This window comes from Lonchura striata, chromosome 26 (assembly GCF_046129695.1).
Source record: "Lonchura striata isolate bLonStr1 chromosome 26, bLonStr1.mat, whole genome shotgun sequence".
In the NCBI taxonomy this organism is placed as follows: Eukaryota; Metazoa; Chordata; class Aves; order Passeriformes; family Estrildidae; genus Lonchura; species Lonchura striata.
The window spans coordinates 107,729-131,787 of NC_134628.1; the positions used below are offsets into that span (position 1 = coordinate 107,729).

A 24,059-nucleotide genomic window follows, 5' to 3' on the forward strand; every position below is an offset into this window, starting at 1 on the left:
GGGCCAGCCGCGCCTGCGCAGCGGCCGGCAGGGCGGTTGGCGCACGCGCAGTCGGAAGGGCGCGAAAAGCCTGAGGGGAGGCGCCGCCATGGCGGACCTGCCCCCCTCCCCCTCAGGAGCCCCGGTCAGGCTCCTGCTGAGATCAGCTGAAAAGACACGGCTGCACAAGCAGGGTTTAAGAAAAAGAATTCTAAAATACTTTTATTTAATAATTAAAATCTGTTGTTGCGGAGACTGATATACAATGTAATGGCGGCTGTACAGGGGATGCTGTGAGGGAAGAGCCCCCAGCGGCTGCTGGGCCATAGCCGGCGTGTTGCCACGCTGGTCTGTGAGCAAGACAGAGTTCTTCTCTCCCTCCCGCCCTCCCGCACAAGTGACATCTCACCGATAGTTTAGTTTTGTGCATAATACAGCAGTGGCCCTACCGGATTTTTTTTTTTTTCAACCCGCATTGAGGAAGAATTTTTCTCTCAGAAGAGAAATACCATCTTTTTAAGGTCACTTTTTAAACCTATTCTTCCCCTCCTTTTGATCCACACAGTGAAACGATCAAATTTCCAGTAGGTTTAGCTGTAAAAATGAGAAAAAGGCAACCTTCAACCCTGATTTGGGAGAGTAAAAAACATTTGAGAGAAAGCCACAATAAAAAGGACTGACTACTCTCACAGTTTCTCCTAATTAAAAAGTTTTAAAAAGGCAACAGTCATTGTTCCTGGTTCTGTAATTTGTTAAACAAGCCTAAATATCTCTGGATCTGTTATTAAGATCAGAGCAAGTGTGAGAGTGCAGAGCATTTACACATATGTTGGGTTTTTTTCTTTTTTTTTAACAAAAAGATGCAGCATATGTTAATATCTATACAATTCCCTTCCAGGACAACAAACCGTTGGTCAGTAGTGATTCAGGGCATTAACGACTTGACAGAAAAGAAAACCTCACAAAAACCACCGAGTGCCATGTCAGCCGTCTGCCAGGGTTCTCTGTACACAGCTAATATACACATACATGCTTCTGAGCACATGCTCTCCTCAGCTTCCCAACCTTAGAGCTGCCTTTGTTTTTAATCTCCCTTCCTCACAGAAAGGAGGAGGAAATGAGGAATTGCTCTCCCCAAGACAAGTCTGTACAGCTTGGGAAGGAAGGGGTCCTTCCCCTGGACACGGTCTCCTGGCAGAGTCATATTGCTGAGCCACGTGAGGTATAGTGTCAGTTCCAGCCTGATGGCATGAGAGATGTGTTTGCTCCAGTGAAATGCTACATTCAGACAGGATTCCCCTTCCCTGGCCAGAAGCCCTTTTCTGGATATGTTTGGAAGGCAAATCTTGGAAGAGCTGAGGTTCCACCCTCACTGTATTGCCTCAGAGGGGGATGCAGAGAACTCTTCCAGCCCTCCCAGGTTTCTTGCTCCCTCCTTGGAATATTATGGTCGATGGTACCTGAAAGCAAGGAAAAAATCTGAGTGTTATCTTTGGAACTCAGGTTAAATGGTTACTTGGGCACTGTAGATGGCCAAAGAGAGTGTATTGAATTATCTCAGAACTCTCAGCCCTCAGGAAAGCTGTGAACATCAAATAATTTCACCTCCTGTGCTCTGCACTCAACTTTGCCACACAGAGCTGGAAGGAAAGGAATCATTTAGGCTATGATCCAGACCTGACTACACAGATTACACCCAAGGTAACTCATTAGCAAGTTGTTTTGTGGCTGTGGCTGCACATCTCTAGCCCCAGAAAAGCTCACTCCATCTGCAGCTTCACACTAGTTTCAGATACACCTCAATCTAGACACTGGTCACTGAGCCATCAGGATGGAAGCCCCAGTTTAAGTAAAAACAACCCACTTTGTGTCTGCTGCTACTCCAGTCACCCCCCAGGACAGGGACAGAAAGGGACATTCAATCTCCAACTGCTGCACAAATAATTTTTCTAAGGTTGTAGTGTTTTGCCACTGAGCACTGTCCTTGCAGCACAGCTCTGACAGGTCTAACAAGACCAAAACTTTTTATATTAATACATTCTCACCTCGTGAACTGCTTGCTCTCCTCATGCACTTCCATTTCACAGCTCTTAAACTCATTCAGCTCCTTCCTGATGGCTGCCTGCACAGAGAGGGAGATTTTTTTGGAAAGGAAAGGGCTCAGATTCCAGCAGCCACCCCAGCTTTCACAGTCCATTAAGACCAAGCTGAATTTAATCTGCCCCTCCCCGACGAGTCTGGGCAGTCCCCAAAGGTGGCCTGGGAGAACAAGGACAGATGTTCCCCGCCAGTTTGAGCCTGCAGGGAGCTGCACTGCTATGACCAATACTCAGTACCCCTGCTGTGTTGAGAAAAGAGAATGGGACTGGGGAAGGGTCCGAAGCACCAAGAGCAGCTGGGTGAGGTGGGGGCCTGAGCCCGCAGAAAAGAAGGTGCAGGGAGGATCTTCTCACTCTCTACAACTCCCTAACAGGAGGGTCAAGACAGCTGAGGTTGGTCACTTCTCCCAGGTAACAAGTGACAGAACAAAGGGAAACTGTCTCAGGTTGAGCCAGAGGAAGTTTAGATGAGATACAAGGAAAAATGTCTTCATAGAAAGGGCTGTAGTAGAATCACCATCCCAGGAACTGTTCAAAAATGTGCAGATGGGGCACCTGGGAACATGATTTACTGCTGAACATGATGGTGCTGGGTAAACAGCTGGACTCCATCATCTTCAAAGGCTTTTCCAACCTTAACGATTCCATGATATTATGATTCTTACATCACTCAGAAGCTGAGGCAGAAGCCTTTCAGACTGTGCCCACCAGGGCTCCCACCTTGCCATGAGGCAGCAGGAAGCAGACCTGGGACAGCACATGCAAGTGAAAGCACACACATGGGGTGGCAGAGGGAAAGATGAGGAGGTGAAGCCAGAGGAACAGAGCAAATCTCCTTGGCTCACACCCGTTTGTGTGGGTCACCCTGGTCTGGCTCCTTTTCCCATGTGGGGACAGGACACTCAGTTACCTTGTCAGCTGGTGTCAGCTTTGTCCATGGCTTATCTGCTCGCCGGTCATAGTCCTGGGCATCTGTTACTTCCACATATTCATTAAACCTCAGGATCTTCCTAGCCTGCAGCTCTGCCACTGTAGGCCTTTGGCTAAGCTGAACACCAGGAAAAACAAAGGAGGTTAGTCTGAGCCTTGTCCACAAAGCAGGTCCAGGACTAAGCACCCCAAGCAAAACTAGAACTGGTTCCCTCACTGTGCCTTAAGCACGGACACTACCAGATCCTGTGTGCAGCCTGCAAGGGGATAGGTAAACCTCTTACAGACTGGATACTTTCACCAGGATCACAAAACCAGGCTAGGGCAGAACCTGGGCCACACTGTCATGAAGAAAGACACTGAGGAGTGTGGGAACAGCTGCTACAAAGGTGAGCCCTGCATGACGCCCCTAAACACAGCTTCAGCAATGGCAGCACTCACACTTCACACCCACAGGCCTTGGGGAAGCTTTTCCCAGCCATGAGCAACAATCACAAGTAACCTGGATGTAACAGCTAAAAGCAGCTGCTACTCTGCTCAGCTCCCACATTGCAGTTCCTTTAGAAATGGATTTTAGGGAGCCTGGTGTCAAGTGGTGGCTGCTGAAACACCGTGTTAAAGCAGCCAGGCCAGCAAACCTTAAAAGTATCAGGTACCAAATTTAGTTCTCATCTTGCTTGTTACACTCGCTGCCAGGTCAGATCCGTCACTGACAAAAACACGGCCCCGGTGCCAATGGTTCACGGTGGGTGACAGTCCACATTCCAAAGTCACTGCAGTCCGAGGGCACTGGGGACACTTACACAAGAGCCCTGTGACTTCGCCCACAGCACGGTACCTACAACGTGCTTGCTGCCACCATGCCCAGCAGCCCTGCCAGGTGGCTGTCACCGTGGGAGCCAGCAGTACCTTTCTGGTCAGCCGGCGCTTGATCTCGCGCTTCTCAGCTTGACGGTCAGCTTCATTTTTCGCTGCCAAGGGGGAAAAAAAAGCGTTTTTCATGTAAGCATCAGGCTTTGAAAAGTGCTTTCTAGGCTTGAACAAAGGACAGTGTTGAGCTGGACCAGATTATCTACAGATCTGAAGGCTTAGGACAGGCAGAGAGTGCTGTACCACTCAATACCCTGTGTCACCTCCTGAACTGGCAGGGGCAAATGTGCCCCTTACCCAGCACCAATGAGTCATTCACCTCAACGATTAATGTCCATATCGCCAAAATACATCCAAGCCACTGTGCAGCTTGCTCCTTCATTAAGCCATTATAGTTTAAATAAAATAACAGCACAGATAAATATTTTAAGTGGAAGCTTCCTGAACTGACATTCCCATTTCCTCGAGATGTTTATTTAAAACTTTTGCAGAACAAGATATGGCCAAGAGAAACAGTCCTGACTTTGTGATGCACTGCTGCTTTAGAGATCATGAAGGCCAGTGCTGTAATGTCTGGAACACAGAAGTCCAACCCAAACAAAAACACCTTTCACAGTGCTTGCTGTGTAACAGCAGAGTCTGAACCAGCCCACACACTCTCCCTCTGAGGTGGCAGGCATGGGACAGCTATTCTGTCCATAATCATATGATCCCAGAATGGGTTTGGCTGAAAGGGACCTCAGTGATTGCCCAGTTCCACCACCTGCCATGGGCAGGGACACCTTCTACTGTCCCAGGTTGCTCCAAGCCCTGTCCAGCCTGGCTTTGGACACTTCCAGGGATGAGGCAGCCACAGCTTGTCTGGGCAACCTGTGCCAAGGGCCTTACCACCCTCACAGGGAAGAATTTGTTCCTAACATCTAATCTAAATATCTTTCAATTTAAAACCATCCCCACCTAATACATTAAGATGTTAAAGGCAAACTTATGGTATTTCTAGGACCAGCAGAGAAGTGCTACTCACGCTGAAGAATGTTCCTCTGTTCCAGTTCTTCTGCAGTTGGCCTCTGACTCAGTCGCCTGAAGAGAAGTGTGACAAGTACAGACTGTTGTATCTGGTCACTCATCAGTAGCAGATGAAGGATAAAACTGCACTAGACAGCCTCCTCCACACTCCTCACTCACCACTGAGGATCACTGCTGCTCTGTTTTACACTATGCTCTTGTCAAACAGCTGCTTGGCCACTGGCACAGCTTTGGGAAGGGCTATGGGCTCTCCAGCTCAGAAGCAGCTTGGCAAGGAGCTCAGACAGCAGAGCCTGGACTGCCACCAGTCCCAGCTTCATCCACCACAAGCACCCACCCTGCATCCATCCACACCTTTTTATCCACACCTGTGTTTTACATGTCTGTAATCCTTGAGATTTTTCCCTCTCAGTCCATTTAACCTCTGGAAACAGGGGTCTGTCAGGGGGTGTTTTTCAACTCCAGGAGGAACTCACAACTTTTCTAACAAAGGAAGAAGAGCAACACAACCTCCCAGCCCTGCTCCAGCTGCCTAACCACCCATCCTATTCCAGCACAAGCTGCTTGGACAAGGCACCAACTTTGTGTGCCACTCTGCACACACTGTGCCAGCAGCTCACACTGATCTTCATCCTCTCTGTACCTGATCAGCGTTGTCCCAATCTGGTGACGGATTTCGTTCCACTCCTCCTTGCTCTTCCGAGGGAACATGATCTTCTCCTCCTGTGGTGCAGTTGTGTTCCCCAGCTTTATAGCGAGCGTGTCTTTCCTCTTCACTCTGTTGGCCAGTGTGCCTGTGGAGAGGGAGAGCAACAGGATGCAACTCAAGGCTACCGAGCCTGCCACAGCAATCCTAGCCCTGTGCCCCTGGGAGCTGTGCTCTTCCTGAGGGAGAGCTGTCCTCTCTCCTTGCTCTTCCCAAGCACTGCACTCACTGCACAGCAGCAGCACCCAGCACTTTTTGTGTGACACCATATGCCCACCTAATGCTGTCCTACCTGAGGGGCTGGGACAGCACAGGCTGTCACAGGAGCCATCTGCAACTGAAGGGGTGCACTCAGCAGGTGACTGCACAGGTTTGGCTGCAGAGCCTTGGAAAAAGCAAGGCAGAGGACATGTGCTACATCATGCAACCAAGAACCAGCTGCTTTAAGGTGCTGTGGGAACCAATACTTTGGTCCAGATCTCAGTGCAGCCAGGCACGAGTTCAGCAGAGCAATAAAAATGACACCTGCAACGTCAAAGCCTTACTGTTATGACTTTCATCTTCTTCCTCATCCTCATCATCTTTATACAGGATGGGGCCCTCCGAGTCAGAGTCGCTCATCCCTTCGTCTCCTTCCTGCTCCTCCGGGAGGACCTGGGGTACCAGTTTGGGGATGACTGTGACAGATGGCACATCTCCAATATACACATGATGACCTGAATTCTGTTCCTCTTCCTGGTCATCATCTTCCTCTTCCTCATCGTCTGGACTAACGAGAAGCAGGCTATTACACTCTGAACACTTGGCACGGGGCCTGCAGAATATCCCTAGAATCAATACGTCCTTAACTCTCCTCAGGGAAGCCCAGAAACCAGAGGTGCAAGAGCCACCGCAGGATCCTGCGCTGTCACCTCTCTTCAAAGCACAGGGAGTCCTGGCCAAGGAAGTGACAGAGGCAGGTTCTGCAGAACCAAACCGCCCTCTGACCCCACTACTTTGTGACTTGGAGATTCAGCTCTGCTATAACAAAAGACAGTTCTTTTCCCACTTATTTTAGCAAAATGAAAGGCTAATGAAGGCCACAGATGGATGGAATCCAGGACCTGTTTGGTCTTGGTGCAGTTACAGGCAGTCCAGGCCTGGATTCCTGGCATCAGCCTGTGTTTGTAGTCTGGAACCCACTTCCCTTTGTGAGCAATAAAAATCCCAAAGCCAGGGGTAATTTCATGGGGAAGACACTCTGGCTCTTAAGAGCCTGAAACACAGATTTGGCCAACAGGGAAAATGGGTTCAGCAGAGACCTAAGCCCTGCCCAGAGCCATCCCCACCATCACAGTGCTGCAGGAGCTGGGAGAGGCCACACACATACAAGAAGGTACTCACACTTTGAGCATCTCAATGGTGACAGGCAGGGATCTTGTCCTGCCCAGGGTGCTGTTGTCTTCTCCAAAACTATCGTTCTCAAAGAGCAACGAGTGGGCCCTGTGGGACCCTTCGGGAGGTGGGGTGACAGGCAGAGGGCTGGCCAGAGCCTGCTGGATACGAATGTGCAGTGGGATTTGGGGCAGGCGAGGCAGCACGTGGGGTTCACCAAACCCTTGTTCTGCCGTCCTCTTTGACACTTCTATGGGCCTGAAGTCTTCAGGAAGAGGGAGAGGAGGAGGAGCCTCCTTGGGCAGGTCCAGGGAGCACGGTGGGTCTAGGACAGGGGTGGAGGTGGGCAGGGCCACGCGTGGAGGTTCAGGGGGTACGTGGGTGGGCAGCGGCGGCGAGGGTGAAGGTGGTGGATAAGCTGAGGTCACGTGCAGTGGAATCGGTGCAGGGCGACTCGTTGTCACTGTCCTGTCATTCTGGGGCTTAGAGGTGACAGCCTCTGACGTGTTGTTAGGCAGGAGGCCTCTCTTTGGAGGGAGAGGAGGGGAAAGCTTGGACAAGGCTGTACCACTGGTCATTACTTGGGAAAGTTCCGCTGAAAATAAAACCCACAAAAGCCACAATGTTTAACAGGGTATTTTCCAGATAAAACCTTCACCTGTGTGGAAAAAGCACAGCAATGCACTCAGAGCCTTGGTCTAAGCATTCTCTGCTACTTTTTACTGGAGTATCATACTAGAAATAGCCAGGTTTCAAGGCTTTAGTTTGTCCTTCCAGCAGCAAGACTTGGGAGAGCAGCCAAAACCAAGCAGGCTGAGACAGGTTTGTGCATCCTGCTGCTTCAGAGAGAGAGAAATGGCAGCAGCCCTTGAAAGACAGCACAGGAGCCTGCCCAGGAATGCAGTTATGTGGGCACTTTATGGCTGTATTTACAGCATAAAAGGAATCCAAGACATCCAGGACACCCCAGTCTCCAGTTGTGTTAGCGGCACTGCTCAGGAGACACTGGAGAGAGGTGGGCACATTTGTGAGATGTTTAGCATTTTTAGACTTTCCCTTTGTAGATTAAGGACCAGATTGTATAAAACACAGAGTGTCCTCAGCTCCTGCCCAAGGGACTCCAGTGTCTCCTGAGCAGTGCTCCAAGCCTGACAGGACCAGGCTTGAGACACCTCTGGGTAAGAGCAAAATTTGACAGGGAGCGAGGAGGTGGAAGAAGGAAGTTGCTGCTTGAGACAACAGAACTGCTCAGGGAATGAGCATCCTGGGGACAGACAAAGGGGTGACCTGCACAGTAACTCCCTCCCAAGCCTCACACTGTAACAGTGGCACAGAAGGACACCCCTGCAGTCAGAGCAGGCACCAAAGACCCGTGGAGAGCTCACAAAGCCAATTCCACTCAGGCTGTTCAACAACAGTGACAACACAAGGCTCACACAGCAACACCACAGCTCCAGCTCCATTGCGCCAGACTAGAGGGCTGTGGAGCCTCCTCTACATCTTCGTTCATACCCAGGGGACAAAAGAGAACTGCTGGTTTTTCTCCTCCCCTGCACATCCCTCAGCTGCTCCCAGCCCAGCCCACGCTGTTGGGAAGAGGCAGGATGGCTCTAAACACATGGGATACACTGCTGTTTTCAGCCACATTTTTTCTTCCACAAGTACCTCCTCCAATTAGAGCTGGGGCATAATTCAAATGCCACCTGCAGTGTGTACAAGCAGCTTAAAGAAAACAAGAAGGTATTTCATGGAGTGCCCAAGCATGGTCAGGCTAATCAAGCTGGTCTGGCACATGAGGGTTGTTAATACCATACCAAGGTCACTTGCAAAACCTGCCAGAGGGAGGTGAGCCCCAAGCAGAGCACAGCAATCTGTCCACACTGAAAGCAGTGGCGGCGGCTATTTCAGATGGCAACTTGCACATCCAGCACTGCCTCTCAAACCACACCCGGGTAATGCCTCCAGTTTCTGTGGTAACAGTGCAAACCTGTCAGATTGATCTTCCCAGGAGCCTCCCTCCTGATCTGGGCTAACCTCTGCTAACCCTGTCCAAAGATTAGGAGGTGTCTGTGAAAGAACTGCCTGAAATGCCAGCAGGCCATTGCTGCATGGAAGTCATACCAACTCTAAAATTGCATCTTTAAGATCCCCAGAACTCCCACAGAGAACAGAGATTAGATGAGCTTTAAGAAACTCTTGACAAATCTTCTGCTTAGAAAAATTACAAAGATAAGAATATTTAATTTTCTAAATGGGAAGATTCAGTTCAAATTACAGTTGAGATGATTTATCCATGTGACAAGATATAGAGACAAGACTCATATGTCAATAGCCCAGCCACAGACCTTAGAGGAAGAGCCTGAGTATAACCAGGGAAGTCTGAATTATCCCTACCAGCTCCTGGTCTCTGCCCTAAGTGGAAACCACATAGTCTGGCAGTGACAGCCACACTAGACATTGTTTGGTGTGTGGATTCTTTGGGCTTGTTTCTTGGTTTGGTTTTTTTTTTGTTTTTTTTTCTCTAAAAGCGGATGAAAGAAGGAATTGTTATTAACCACAAAACCTCATCCACCATTCCCCAATCCCAGCTGAATCCCTGACCCCAGTGAAGCATCAACATTGAGACACTGTCTCAGAGCTGACAGAGAACAGGCAGGCAGGGAGTCCTTCCTGCAGGCAGCTGCTGGGAACACACTGGATAGCTCATGGCAGAAGACTCCAGTAATTACACTGTTCCCAGAGCACGTGTGTCCTGGCTAAACACTGGGAGATTTGAGTCCAAACTGGACTGTTTTTAGGAAAGACGGTCTGACATTCTGATGCAACTAATAATCTTCCCTTACAAAGGGAAGAGACTCTTGGAGCAGTGGCTCCAGAATATCTCAAGGTACAAAAACCAGTTTGTGGGGTCACTTACCTATTAGTGAGTTGCTGTTTCTGTTGATGGGTTTGGGAGGAGGGACAGGAGGCTGTTTGGCAGGAGCTGTGCTGGTCGTGCTGGTGGGAGCAGTAGTGTTGGCACTGGCAGGAGCAGGGAGCAGAGTCCTGGGGGCTGGGGAAGGGGCAGCTGTGGAATTGATTGTCTTTGCTGCCGTGGGGGCTGTGCTGAAGGGGGCAGTTCTTGCAGTGTTGCTGGCAGGCATGGGATCCTTTGCCTGTACTTCGTTTGTCTCCTGGGAAGTGGAGGGAGGTCTTTTTGGAGGAAGCAGAGGTTGTCTGGGAATATGTGGCTCCTGAGGTGGTTCCAGTTCAGGCCCAGGTTGGCTGCTGGAGGAACCTGCAAAGGGAGGCAGCTCAGTTTAAGGCACCGGAGGATCTACTGAGGGTAGGAAGGATCAGATGAGAATTCAAAACTCATTACAGTAGAATGTGAAGCCCTGATTTTGCACACATCGGGTTTCTTACCCTGCCTCTTCTTTGGTTCCTCCACTGGAACAGGCTTTCTAAGGCTGGATGGCTTTGTGGCCTCTTCCTCCTGGCTGGGCAGGTTACATACCCCAGGGCCTCCAATGGGGACAGTGTGGCCATTCTTCAGTGCAGGTGGGTTCAGCTTCTCTGGCTCCTCACCATCTGCAAGGGGACACGTGGACAGGGAAGCAAAGAGAAAACACTCAGAAGGCAGGGGAGAGGAGAGGTGGCTGAGCTGACTCAACCACCATGGAGCCACATCAAATTCTTTCTGGCTTCTGAAACAGCTGGTCTTCAGCCACCTTCTGCCCAGGACAGCACAGCAACCCAACCAGCTGGAGCTGAGAGCCCCTGATTTCATTATCAATGAATAAATCACACAGCACTGTATGCTAGCAAGGGTTTTTCTTCTTCCTGTCCTTCCCTTGCTCTTGTGTTACAGTTAGTGTGCCCAGTGCTGTGCTGCAGCACAAGGAAGTTGTACGTGAAGTCAGAAATCTCCAGCAGCTTTTGGACCCACCCTCTATCACGGAGCAGACACCAATTCCCTGCTGCAATGCAGATTCCAACGTGAGCCGAGTCATCTACTGCACGTGCAGTAACAGACTTTCATAAAGTCTTCAGATTAGTGGAAGCACCTGTTTTCCTTGCTTCTACCCTGAATTTGGCACAAAAATCGCTGCTCAACCCAAAACATCAGCAAGGCAGATTTCCGGATTTACCTTTGTTTTAATCAGATGTAATGACACAGCTCTACAATTTTATGTAGCTCACTTTGACTATTTCTGCTTTTACAAATTCTAACATGGAGGTTCCCAGTGTTAAAAGCAAGACCTCTTTTTGGAGGTCCCCATCCAATCCAACCCATGCTATTGAGGGGTCCTGAAACTCCTAATCCCCATGAGGAAATACTCCACCATTCTTGGTAATGCCCTGACAGGACAAGTTTTTGACAGTATTACTCTCAAAAAAAAAACTCGGCATCCATCTCCAAGGGGAAATTGCCCATTTGGACTGATTTTCAACTCAAGAAAACTTAAATAAATACATCACCCATTTGATTAAAAATATTTTTCAATTCAGTCTGCCATCTCTGAAGGAATTGGAGTGTGTGGCATCCATCCTCTCCAGGTGCTAGACCCCAGCAAAATATGCTGTTCTATTTTTTGATCATTTATTCCACTGTCCTCCTCACCTTTCCTCTCCCTCCAAAGTACTACCTCCCCTTCCCTAACCTGGTGCTATTCAGAAGCTTCCCAAGATTTCTTTTCCACAAGAAACAGCCTCGGTTCCTGTGAGGAGCTGGTAGATGGTACTGCCTTGCTCACTCACTGCCCTTCCCTGAAATGCAGCAGGCATAAAGAGCAACAAGAGGCAGTTTCCTCCCTAGCCAGGGCTGAAACTCAAGGGATGAGACAGATTTTTATGGCAGCAACTGCCTCTGGTTATCCAAAGTTTTTAGCAAGGGAGACAGGAACAGTATGATCAGATTTCCTCACCACTTTTCCATATCATACAAATCCCAGCCAGGTGAGTGGATGGTGATCTGACAACTTATTTTGGCAGCATGATCCCAACTTGGAGACATTAAAGATGAAAGAAAAGGGACTAAGACTTCCTAGACAGCAGCACAAACTTTAATAAGCCTAGTGGTGACTATGACACCATACCATGAAGCATCTCTTGGAAGATATGCCCCTACCCAAGCAGCTCAGAATTCACCCATTCCTGATTCTTCTCCCTGCCTGAGCCCCAGGGCAGTACCTCTCCTATTTGGAACAGCAGGAGATGGTGAGTGACAGTGTGGCAGCAGAGGCTGGCAGGACAGCACAAGGTATCTGGAGCAGAACACAGAGAAGGACGGGATGGGAAGTGACCACAGCACAGCCCTCCCTCCCTGCAGGGAGGTGTTCCAGACAGGCATTGCACTTCCTCAGCACCATCTTCCTCCCTGAGCAGGCTGCCTTCCTCCCAGGTGGGAAAACAGACAAGAGAGAGCACTGAAAAGGGTAAGGCAGACAGGAATCACTTCAGCAGGAAGCCCTTAAATTTGTCTCCCAAGGCTGAGGTTTGGCCAGAGAAGATCAGCCACACAGACACAGACAGAAGTTCATTTGCAGACTCACCCTGCTCAGGCTCTTCCAACAGAACCCCTCTTTTTACCAGCTCCTCTCTTGGCTTTCGCATAGAAATCTTTCGTTCTAAAACTGATATTAAATTGAAAAAAAGCACTCAGAAAACAGGGCAATGTTGAAGTTCAAGAAGATTTTTTTTTTTCTTTTAAAGATGTTCTCTAGAGGAAATAAAAGGGCTTCAAATTTCACTGGTTTTGCATGAATTAAGAGGAGAGAGAAGGAACTGCATGTTAAGACCTGCATTTCACACTGCACTGCTGATTGTGGAAACGCTCCCTCCCCACAGCTACCTGGGGAGCTTCTTTGAAAGAAAGGAATTAATCTGTCTGAAACTACAGCTCAGTGGCAAGGTGTTTCTGGAGAGATTGCAGGTGTCAGCCCATCACCGAAGTCCCATTTTGGTTCTTGCACATGTCAGCACTCAGGCTTGTGACAGCAACCCCTTCTCTAATGGATGGAGGAAGGGACCCCCACCCAGCCCCTGTTACTTTACCTTCTGAAGTCTCCTTGAATTTGTCACTGCTTTTCTTTTTCCTCCACTTCCAGGGTTTGAAAATCTTGCCAAAGCTTGAGAACTTGCTTTTCCTCTTTGTAGGAGGTGTGGTGTCACCTGATTCCAAAACATCTACCCCCATGCTGGCATCACCTGGGGCGTGATCCACCTCTTCAGCTGCACAGAAAAGAAGGAAAAGAATAAAGAATTACTTCTGTGCTGCAGGTAACTGCTCCCACCTCCCACCAACCCACCCCACACTGGGAATGGTGACACACGTTCCTGCAGTAAAGGAAACAAGACTCTGTCTGTGGCTCCACTGAGCCTTCACATCAGCTCACGGGGACACAAGTGGACATCTCAACATAAACAGGACAAAGGGAAACTGCTAAGGGCCTTTCTGATGAGACAAAGATTACAGAACCCCAGAATCATTAAGGTTGGAAGAGACCTCCAAGATTGTTGAATCCAATCTGTGAACAACCCCCACCTTGTCACCAGCCCAGAGCACTGAGTGCCATGTCCATTTGTTCCTTGGACACCTTCAGGGATGGGGACTCCACCACTGTCCTGTGGAGACTGTGCCAGGGACTGACAACTCATTAAATTAATAATTCCTCCTGATGTCGAGCCTGAACCTTCCCTGGCACAACTTGATGCTGTTTCCTCCTGTTCTGTTCCTTGTTTTCCAGGGGCAGAGCCTGACTCCCTGTCTGCACCTGCCTGTCAGGGAATTGGAGAGAGTGAGAAGGTCCCCGCCGAGCCTTCTTTTCTCCAGGCTGAGTCCCCCCAGTTCCCTCAGCCAGATATTTAATTTGCAGTGTCACAGCTTTTCCCATGAACACAAACCACTTGCCTACATTTTCTCATCTTCATTTGGAAGCAACTGGTGCTGGACACAAGTTCATGACCACAAACACCTTCCAGCCCACTGAGCTGACATTCATAACTGTCTGCACCCCGAAATCACCAGACCCATTCCAGCAGCTGGATATGCTAGATTTTTTCCTCTCTGATTTTCCTTCTATAAATAAGGGCAGCAAAGCTGGCCAAGAGCAACAACTCCACAGGAAAGCGACACAATACAGGCCTGTGCTCCACCTACTGCACAGGAGTCCCTGGAGAACAGCACAAGAAGGACACGGAGGTGAGGAGGGACATGTGAAAAAACCAAACAAAAAAAACCACCCCCAACTCAAAAAAAAAACCCCACTTTTGAAGCAGAACCAGAGCACAAAACACTAAACTGGGGACTGTTGATCCTGCCTTGCATGATGTTGCTGTTTTGGGGTATTTGATGGAACACAGAGAAGCACTTACAATGAGCAGAATCTAGCACTGCCCGCGGAAAAACAAGTCAGTGTGTACAAGCTAAGTGAAGCCAGCTGGTGCCCACTCCATGGCAGGATTTCCAGAGCCAGAATCCCTCAGCTTCAGCACTAGAGACAGGAGCATTGCAGAGCTCCTATGGAGAAGAGAGACATGCCCAGCAGGCTGGAGTGTCCTGATACAAACTGAACTCAGGTGTCTTTTTTTGGAGCCTCCAAGTCAGATATTGTGGAGCTTGGGAGCACAACAGTCCTTTCAGTCGACTTCAGACAAGCCTATGTAACGTGCCTGCAGAACAGGCAATGCCCCACAAGTAACAGGAAAGTTCAGCCAAGAATCCTATCTCCTGAGACTAAGAGATTGGGAAAAAAAATTCTAGGAGAAAGCAGCTTCACACATAGGACAAAGAGCTAATAATGTATCTTCTGTATCCAAGAAACCCCCACTGAGGATACACATCCTGATGTGAAAAAGCAGATTCCTATCAGCATAGGGAAGAACATGTTTAGGACAGAGAGCGGGGCGGGGGGGGGGGGAAAACACAAAAAAAGAATTCATTATTTGATGCAGCTCTACCTACAACCCTGTAGTGCTTCCCAGCAGGAGAGCTCAGATCCCAGGAAGTGTGAAAGGGAGCCACAGCCGTGGGCTCCTGAGTAGCCTCAGGCCACAGGGCTGGGGACAGGCTATCACTGTGTCACTGCAGGACAGACCCCACTTTTCCAGTCTGAGCACAAACGGAATGGAACATCACAAACACAGGGAAGAGAAGAACAAGAGAGGGAAACTGGAGAGTGTTTGAGCCACTGCTTACCTGTTGGCTGTACTTTTCTTTAAAATCAGCCCCATAACAGAAAGTCCTTCACTCTGAACCAGTCAAAAGCTGATGTCAGCCAATATTTGTTTGAGAAAGAAAGATCAATTCAGCATCTGAGATGCTTTTAAAAGGAAAAAACCCCAACAACCCTGACTTCATAACAGGAGAGAAACTGGGTGGAAAATAACATACACTGTGGCAACACTGATGTGTGATTTTCTGCAGGGATGGAGGGTGGATGGAAGTGGGAGGACAGAAAAGCATTTCCAGCTCCCAGAAGCCCAAGAGGAATTGTCTGCATGTTTAGAGGCACTTTCTTCAGAGAGCAGAGCATTAGCCCTGGAGTTGTACATGCAATTTTAACAAGCAGTATTCACTATGCTCATCAGAGCATTCCCAAACTTCACCAGGCAGGCACGAGCACTTGCCAAGCACAGGCTGCGGATGGAATTCGAAGCCCAAGTGTCACCAAAGGCACTTCCCTCACCTTTGCAAGGAGAACAGTGCTGAAGGCAGCAGTACCAAGCTTGCCTTATGTCTACCCCTTCCCTGAGTTGCTCTGAGGAATGTCACTTATGTGCTGCCTACCACCCAAGATGTCAGAGTGCTGCACTAAGCAAAGTAAGTTATTAAAAGAAAACTCAACCATCAGCTCCAGGGATTAATGAAGAGCTCTCAGCACCCTGGAATGTCTCCATTTCCAGTTAGAAGGAGAATGACAAGCATTCCCCTGCCACAGTCCCCTCTGAACAACCAGGGAGGAGTACAGGACATTAAAGGACTGGCCAAAAGGAGACCCATGGTACCTCCAAAGGAGGAGCAGCTAAGAGCAGAGAGGGTGGGGAGAACCCACATGTGAATACGCCTGCTAGAACTTCTTCCAGCAGCTCCTGTAGCCCAGGCCCAGCTGTCAAAGCAAATACCTTCCCAGGGTGGAGTTTCACTGCCAGAGCTGCAACCACGCAGGTGAACACAGGAGGTTTCACAAGATTTTCACATCAAGAGCAAATCCTGCTTCTCTGCCTCACTACTCAGCCATGTTCCAATGCTCAGGCTCCTGATGAGAGGCAGGTGTTGTCCAACATGGAAACACTTGGTTTCGTTAGCTTATCATCAGTTCCATGCCCAAAATCAGCCAGGCAAGAGGGGGAGACATGCACACTAGAACACAAAACTGTCCAAATAATTTCCACCACCCTTTTGCCCTGTGTAGAATAAAACTTGACATGTTACTAAACACTCTGAGACCATTCCAGCCCACTGCTCACACTGAGGCCAGGGAGGCAATTCCTTCCCTGATCCTCACTGGGATTCATTCTGTCCTGTTGTGCAGAAGACAGGAGAGCCTGTCCAATCCTTCCACAGCACTCTTCCTTTTCTCTTCTCTAATTACCACAGGGACATAGACATTTAAAGCAGTCTGTTGTGAAGTAACTGTGACACTGAGGACTAATGAGAGGTGGATCAGCAGCTGGAGGTGAGATTTACAGATCTGCATTCAAATAACCTTATTGTTCAGTGATTGTTCACATCAGATAGTGCTCACACTCCCACCAAAATGGACCTTCCCTTCCATTCACAGCCCACTTCCAGCTCCAATCTCCATGAAATGGTGCAGAGAGGACATCTCTTCCCTGTGAAGGCAGAGAATCCACCTTGCTGAGGCTGTGCCTCCTCCTGCTCTGCTCTACAAGGTACAGGAGGGTCCTTAAGCTGCTTTGCAATGCAAGGGGGAAACCCTTCCTTATCCGAGTCATGCACTGGAAAACCAGGAAGGAACCTCAGCACCGTGCCAGGGGAATGAAACAGGGCAAAAAAAAGAGCACCCGGACTTGGAGGGAAGGGTGGGAAGCATCAGGAGTCTGACACCTTCACCTGACCTTGGCCCAGCAGCAAGGCTACGTCCAAGAGACCAGCCTCATCCTCACCATGGTGCCAGGCTGGAAAACCCATTTTAAATACCGGAAAAAGCTTAAATGAGGTCACACAGCCCAGGGCGAAGCCAGCAGAGTCCTCATGAGAAGGTCAAAGGATTCTCAGCTGGCAGGTCCCTAAAGTGACACCACATCAAAGCAGGACCTTGTTCAACCTTTCTGGAAGGGGAGCAGTCCACATTTTGGAAAAGTGACCCTGGAGCTGGGAGAGCCCCACAGAGCCCACCCTGACAGCTGGATACTGCGCTTAATGCTCCTGGTTGAGGAAAAATCAGGAATAAAATATCTGCTGCAACTTCAGCATGTTGCCTGACACTCCCAGAGGAGATGGCCTGGAACACTTGGAGCTCAGAATCCAGCTGGTCCAGGGACAGCGTGATGCCCCAGTTGCTTCCCAGCCAGAGCCTCTTGCCTTTTCAGATATGCTCTCCCAAACACTTAAGCTGTTCTGATCCCATTCTATCCAAACAAGCAGGTGAATTTGAGCTGTTTAAAGGAGCAGATTTATGTTAACCCAAAATGTTTAGACTAAAATCTAGGGAAACGTCACAAAACTGGCACAGCCTGAGCACACAAGGTGGCAGGAAGCTCCAGCAATGCCAAGCAACTTGGGATGCAATTCCCTATTGGTTTGCCTGGCCACCTGGTCCTTCCAACCCTCCCCTGCAGACATGTTTTTGCTCAAGACTTGCAGTTAAATTTCATGCAGAAAAAAGCTCTTCTTCCACTGCATCTTGTCATGTTGAGTGACCCCAGTCATTTTTTTTTTTCCAAAACAGAGAAACCATTTCAGTGGAAGGAGCTAGAGACCCACACTTGGTCTCTCCCACCCTCAGCAAGTGGCTGTGGTGATATGTCACCTGCTCCAAAACGTCCTGTCAGGCTTGGCCGTGCCATTCGCATTAAACAGGGTGAAGCTTTCACTTCCACCACTGCTCTCAGTGGGTCAAACTGGCACAGCCAGGATCCATGGGGTCAATTAAAAACCCCACACATAGTCACACCCTGGCCACACACAGAGGACACCCCAGCAGGCAAATCCCAGCTGGCCCTTAGGAACCCCACCTATAAGTGCCATGGTTTAATGGGCCAGGGACCAAAAGTCACCACGCAAGCAAGGACAGTTAATCCCCATCTTCAGGGGTCAAGCCCCAAAATACTGTTTTGTAGAGCCAAGCACTGCCAGCCTGGAAACAGGTACAGCAGGAACTTCAGGGACCAACAGGAATAACTAAAAAGCATTCCTTCCATTAAGGATCATTTCTAACGTGGAAGACACCTGCAGCAGTTACATGGAATAGAGGCACCTCTGATACACAGTAATAAAGAATTAAACCCAGCCTGGATCTAGTGCAGGTTATTTCAGAATTAATCCTGGTGAGTTTTTAAACTATTTTATCTTAGGCCACACATCCTTCAGAAGTCACCCTGGCTATGGAGAAATTTTGCTTTAAGCTAAAAATCACTTCAGATCCAAGTCCAAGATCACAACAAAGCAAGGCTGAAGGCTGTGAAGAAATCAAAGGATTGCATCTCAGATGATGACAGTTCTTATTACCTTGAATATACCTGTGAGAAAAATTACTGATTTTTAGTGTTCATGAGGAAAATGGCACAATCCTTTAACGATGTAGGGTCAGCGAGCCCCAGGCCAGACCTGCAGAATGGAGCTGCTAGGAAAAGGTTGAGAACAAGCTGCTTTTCTCCCCCAAACATTTCCACAGACATCCAAAGGCTGGTGAAGCAGTCTAAGAGAAGCCAGGTATCACCCTCCCCGCACTACCATGGGCTCTTTGCCCCAGTCCTTTGCTGAGATATAAGACCCCATCCGCCTCCTTTCCCCTCATGCTGTGTCCAGCAGAGCAGTCAAGAATCCGAGAAGCTTCCACACAAACAGCAACAACTCAAAAAGCACTCTTTGAGTGAAATGCTGTTAAAAGAATCCAAAAAGCACTTTGGATAAATGTTTCTAAGCTGCCCTAAAACAGCTTTAAAAACTTGGGTATGTGTTTTCCTGAATCATCCAGGGAAGACATGAACCCTGACCTTAAAGGAATGAAAGGTTGTGGTCACAAAACAGCCTCAAACAGTCCCAGCCCTCAGCTTCCCCGTGTTTTGTGTTTCTAATCACCATAATCTTCAGAGGACTCTCCTTAACAGCATCCTGACACAGTTATTGCACGAACCATCTCTTCAAGTTCCAGATTTAATCAGTAGGAACTGTGAGAGCTGTGCCATGAAAAAAAGACCTCAGGGAGCAAATGAGCAGTTGAGGAAATACCAGGTCTGCAGGCCCCAGTCTCCAGAAAGCACAGTATCACTACACCAAGCCCACTTCCCTGGAAATTACCACTGTTCTTGGCATCTGATGAGAGAAAGAGCCCAAGACTGACCAGGTCAGGTTCTAACAGTGAATAAATCCAAGCAGAAGATGCTGGTAATCTCTACAGTACAAAGACAACTGAAGTTTTACTTCCCTTCCACTCTCTCTAACACTTTATTTTTAGCAACTCTTGAACCAGACTAGCTAGAGTAAACTGGTGGTGGGGAAGACAATCACTGGTTTCACCTGAGCCTTAGAAATGCCTGATAGGGTCAAAGTTATAGAACTGAAAAATAATGAAAATAACAGTCTGTATCTTGAGGGTGATCCTTGTCTGACAATGTCCATTTCTTCTCTGAAAAGAGAAAATTCCACTTTACAGATGAAGGTGAACAACTGAGCCCAGGCAGTTACCAGCAAGTGGAGAAAGGCAACAGTGGGATGTGGAAAGTCTCCACATAGGCAGTGCTGGGAACAGCACCCACAACAGACCTGGAGTAACACTGACCCCACACAGTGCTCGGGAAGTGGGGCTGCTCCTGGAGCTCCACACAGTTGTGTTTTCTCCAGTCTGTTACTGAGATACTTCACAATGGAGAGGGAAAACAAGCAGGGACTGAGTATTGCCAAGCCCTTCTCCCCCCGAAACTGCTACAGCTGCCCCAAAAGATGGGTGACATCAATCACAAGGAGGCAATTCTTGGTGGCTTTGGACCCAGCTCACTCTCAGGGCTGATTCCTGCCCCATGCAGGTGACCATTCCCACTGTCCAAGTGCTTTGCAAAGGTGGTATTCCTGAATCCATGGCAGCCACCGGCTGTCCCTTAGGACAGCGGCTCGGAGCCTGTCTGAAGACCAGAGAACATGCTGCACAGGGAATGCATGTGAAATCGGTAAGAGAAAGGAAGGAAATGGAGTTATTTCTCTGGTTTCTCTCCCCAGCTGGCACAGGTTACACAAGTTCCACATTCCACTGCTCCCAACCCCTCCGTTTCACCTGCACTGCTGCCCCGCTCAGCCCCACAGCTCCTGGTCTCCCCTGCCCTGCATTACTCACCAAAAGCACCTGGATTTACCGGTCTCGAGAAGTGCGGCTGCCCCATCAGAGTCTGTTCAGAGCAGCTCTCCGGGAAGAGGTGGGAGGAGAGAGAGGAAAAGTCTACGCTGAGAACCCGTCCAGCCTTTGAAACGGTAAATCCACACTTGGGATGAGGGAGGCGATCCCAGCTCTCAGGCCAGCGCTGCCGTGTGCGATGGTCCAGCACAGGTCCTGCTCTCCCTGGCCCCCATGGCCGGGCACTCGAGTCTCATAAATAAGTGTCCGTGCCAGCTCCCTTCACGCAGGAATGCCTGTCATTCCAGAGCCGAGCTGGCTAGGGCGAAGCTCAGGAAGGGGAGGAGACAGCCAGCCACGACCCAGCCACTGAGCTGCACAATCCAAATTATCAACACCCCTCGCTCCTTCCTCGCACCCAGCTTAGCAAGAAGAGAGAAAAGCTGGGAGCAAGGAGAAGGAGAGCAGAGTATTCCTCTCAGGGATGGGCTTGGAGAATCCGTGCACAGCAATACAACAAGGGGTTTCACCTCCCAAAATGAAATGAAGGAATTTACAGCCTACCTGTGCCAGCCAAACACAAACTAATGCAGTCAGGGATGAGACAACTGTTCTCCAAGTGCTGTGGGAGCTGCATTACCCCCGAGCAAAGGGAATTTCAAAGACAGCCTGAGCTGATATGCATCTAGACAAATATAAAAATACAATTTCATGCAATTCCCCTCTCCACTAAAGTTACCAGGAAGCATGTCCTCTCGTGCAATTTAAATTTAACAATGGAAAATTTAAATTTAACAAGGAAAGTAAAAGTTTCCTTTCTATTCATGTGTCACAGCTTGATGGTTAAGGTAACAAACATCCCACTCAGCCATCTGCCTCACAATAAAAGATTTCCAAAGTTTAAATATGTCCATTTGGATTCCTTATCATTATAATTTGGGTTAGGACTTCTGCGAACCTACAGCTCGTTTTCTCTATACACCCTACAGCAGAGAAGCAGGAAAATTTTTAAGCATCCAGAAGCTTAATCAGGAAAAAAGGAAAAGCAATTTTCAAAAATATACAGGAATATGCTGCAGCATAAAAGGGATTAAAATCAGGAACCTGACCCCATGTGACACATCTAGGTTGGTTTTTCCCCAATGTAGGAGAAGTTCTCAGCAACAGAATTTGCTGCAGTGCTCTGTGTCCCTGTCCTTGTTGGGCCAGCAAGAAGAGGACTTCAGTATGATTGAATACTACCCAGGCAGCAATCCCAATCAGAAAATCTTCGATTCTGCAAAACAACCAGGCCCAAGATTGTCAATTTGGGCTGGTGCAGCTGGGAACAATGAATGCTGTACAGTGCCCAGAGCAAATGCCATGGGATTGCTGTTCCCAGCCTCAAGGGTGGGGGGATGCAGTGCTACAAAAACATACCCCAAAATACACCAAGGGGTAGCTCTGAAATTCTGTATCACCTCAGCTGAGCCACAAACACACCACAAAAACCATGGTGCTCTTGGTTTCCCCACTAACACACTAAATGTGCCATTGGGCAACTTGCAAATCCACTCCTCATCCAAAGCAGAGCCGTGGAAATGTAGGAGGAAGAAGAACACTTGTGCATCTTCTCCACATGTGTTGTGCTTGTCGTCAAGGCTGGTGCCAGGCAGGTGACCCTCATCCCACAGATGGGGTGAGCAGAGCCCTGGAGGGGGACAGCAAATACCACTGTCCTCCCTTGTGCAGGGCACATGGACATTCCTGGAAGTGCTGCTCTTCTCCACGCCCACCATGGACATGTGCATGCTTGGGCTCTCACTGTGGGCAATGAACATCCCAGTTCATCCCAGTAATGCTCCACCTCATTGAAGACTTTTTGCTTTGAAGCAAAGAAAAAGCCATTTTTTGAACCCATTTTTATTAACTGCCATCTGGCAGAGACTCATAAAGGTCAGAGAGAAAGGCAGGAAGATTTCCCCTAGTCTGTAAATCAGCTGCCCAGCTTGGAAGGAGGTCTGGAAAAAATATTCCTACAGTTGGGAATGCTACAGAACACTGCCTCTAGACCTGCCTGGCTTCTACAGTATTAAAGTCACTGCCTTTTATAAGGCATTTGCTGTGAATTCAAAGTGCACAAAGCTCTGCTGCAGGACAGATGACACGTGGTAAATTGTTAAAGCACTGTAGTACAATCATATCTCTGACCCTTTATTTCTACATTTGTAAAACATGAAACATGACCTTAAATTTCAATAAAAGGTATTTAAATAAACAGATTTAAATTCACAGCGGCTGCAGCCCGAGACATGCACAACAATTACTCAGGCTCTGGTACTACACAGGAACCCACCAGGCTGTGAAATAAAGTCCTTTACATTTCTGTATCCTTCATCAGGCCTCAAAGACCATCACAGAGAGAATAACAAGTCTTGGCAATGGTTGTACCAGAAGCATTAGTATTTCCTCCTGAAAAGCAGTGCTGTGGTGCTGAAGGAGCAAAGAGAGACAAATCTGTGTTTCAAATCACAGCTGGCTCTGGACTTAAGTATCATTCAGGAGTACCAGCCACTCTCTCCTCTTTTGGGGGAGAAAGCAAAACCACACCAGAAAACAGCTGACAACGTGCACAAAACACCACAAACCCAAAAGTAACACCAGCATCATTATTTTCAAGGGAACTCATGGCCAGAAAAACCAGTCCATCCTTCAGCTCCACATCTGAAAGGAAAGGTGCAAATTCTGTCCCAGAAAACAGAATGCCAAAAAATGTTACTGCCTCAACTGCAGCTTGAGTTCAGAGCATGAGAGCAGCTCCTAAGAAACCCTCTGCTTTTAGAGGGCTTTGTTTCACCACTGGGGAAAAATACAGGACAAAGTGACTTGCCCTCATCCCACTGGACATCTGGGATAAAGGAAAACCCACACTTCAAGCACGGAAGAGTAAAAATTCCCGTAATAATGAGAAAGACCATCTAACTTTGCTGCACAGCAACCAGAAGAAACCAGAGCAATTGTTTTATTCCTCAGCAATAGGTGATAACTTTTTTTAAGATGAAAAAGGTGGAATAGCAAAGAGCTTTCTAAAGGAGAGCAAAATGGGAAACACCTGATTGTCCCTTCAGCATTTCATTTTAAAATACAGTAACGAAGAAATGCCAGTTACATGAAAATTTTATGTGATTTAAGGAGAGGCAGATGGCTGAAATAAAAAAACAGGCAGTAAACACTCAAACATGGGGTACATGGCCTTCTTCTGAAGTTTCATTTCCTCTCCATCCAGCTCAAAATCCCATTAAACCCCTGGCATTTCTATGTTAATAATCTGTTTATATACATTGTAAAAGGAACTCTTCTGGATTGTTTCATTTTAAAATCTAATGAGAGCCATGAGCACAATATTAGCTCCTCTAATAAAGCCAGTGTTGTTCAGATTTCGGTTCACACCAACATGAAATGCTACATTCACCCACGGTGACTCAGACATTTGTGTTCCATGATTCAGCCACAGGAACATTAAAAAGGACTCCAGCCTTATCCCATCCCTGCTGATGGAGCTATTTAAAACCAGTGATACTGGGCATTTTCCTTCAGAACTCG

The 24,059-nt window shown here is 48.4% G+C and overlaps 1 protein-coding gene across 13 annotated transcripts in view; it reads right to left on the reverse strand.

Moving 5' to 3' along the window:
• Window positions 1–188: 188 nt before the first annotated feature.
• The window catches only part of PHACTR4 (phosphatase and actin regulator 4), a 56,491-nt gene continuing 32,620 nt past the window's right edge, over window positions 189–24,059 (reverse strand). For 10 of the 13 annotated variants that reach the window (XM_021534911.3, XM_021534913.3, XM_077788520.1 and 7 more), the window contains 12 exons: window positions 13,021–13,197; window positions 12,519–12,599; window positions 10,390–10,554; window positions 9,902–10,261; window positions 6,994–7,579; window positions 6,156–6,379; window positions 5,548–5,698; window positions 4,903–4,958; window positions 3,918–3,979; window positions 2,989–3,126; window positions 2,025–2,101; window positions 189–1,439 (listed from right to left, as the gene is read on the reverse strand). In XM_021534911.3, coding sequence (XP_021390586.2) covers window positions 1,424–1,439; window positions 2,025–2,101; window positions 2,989–3,126; window positions 3,918–3,979; window positions 4,903–4,958; window positions 5,548–5,698; window positions 6,156–6,379; window positions 6,994–7,579; window positions 9,902–10,261; window positions 10,390–10,554; window positions 12,519–12,599; window positions 13,021–13,197 — 2,093 coding nt within the window. In that variant the 3' untranslated portion in view covers window positions 189–1,423. The other 3 variants (XM_021534908.3, XM_021534920.3, XM_021534909.3) reach the window with 3 other exon arrangements.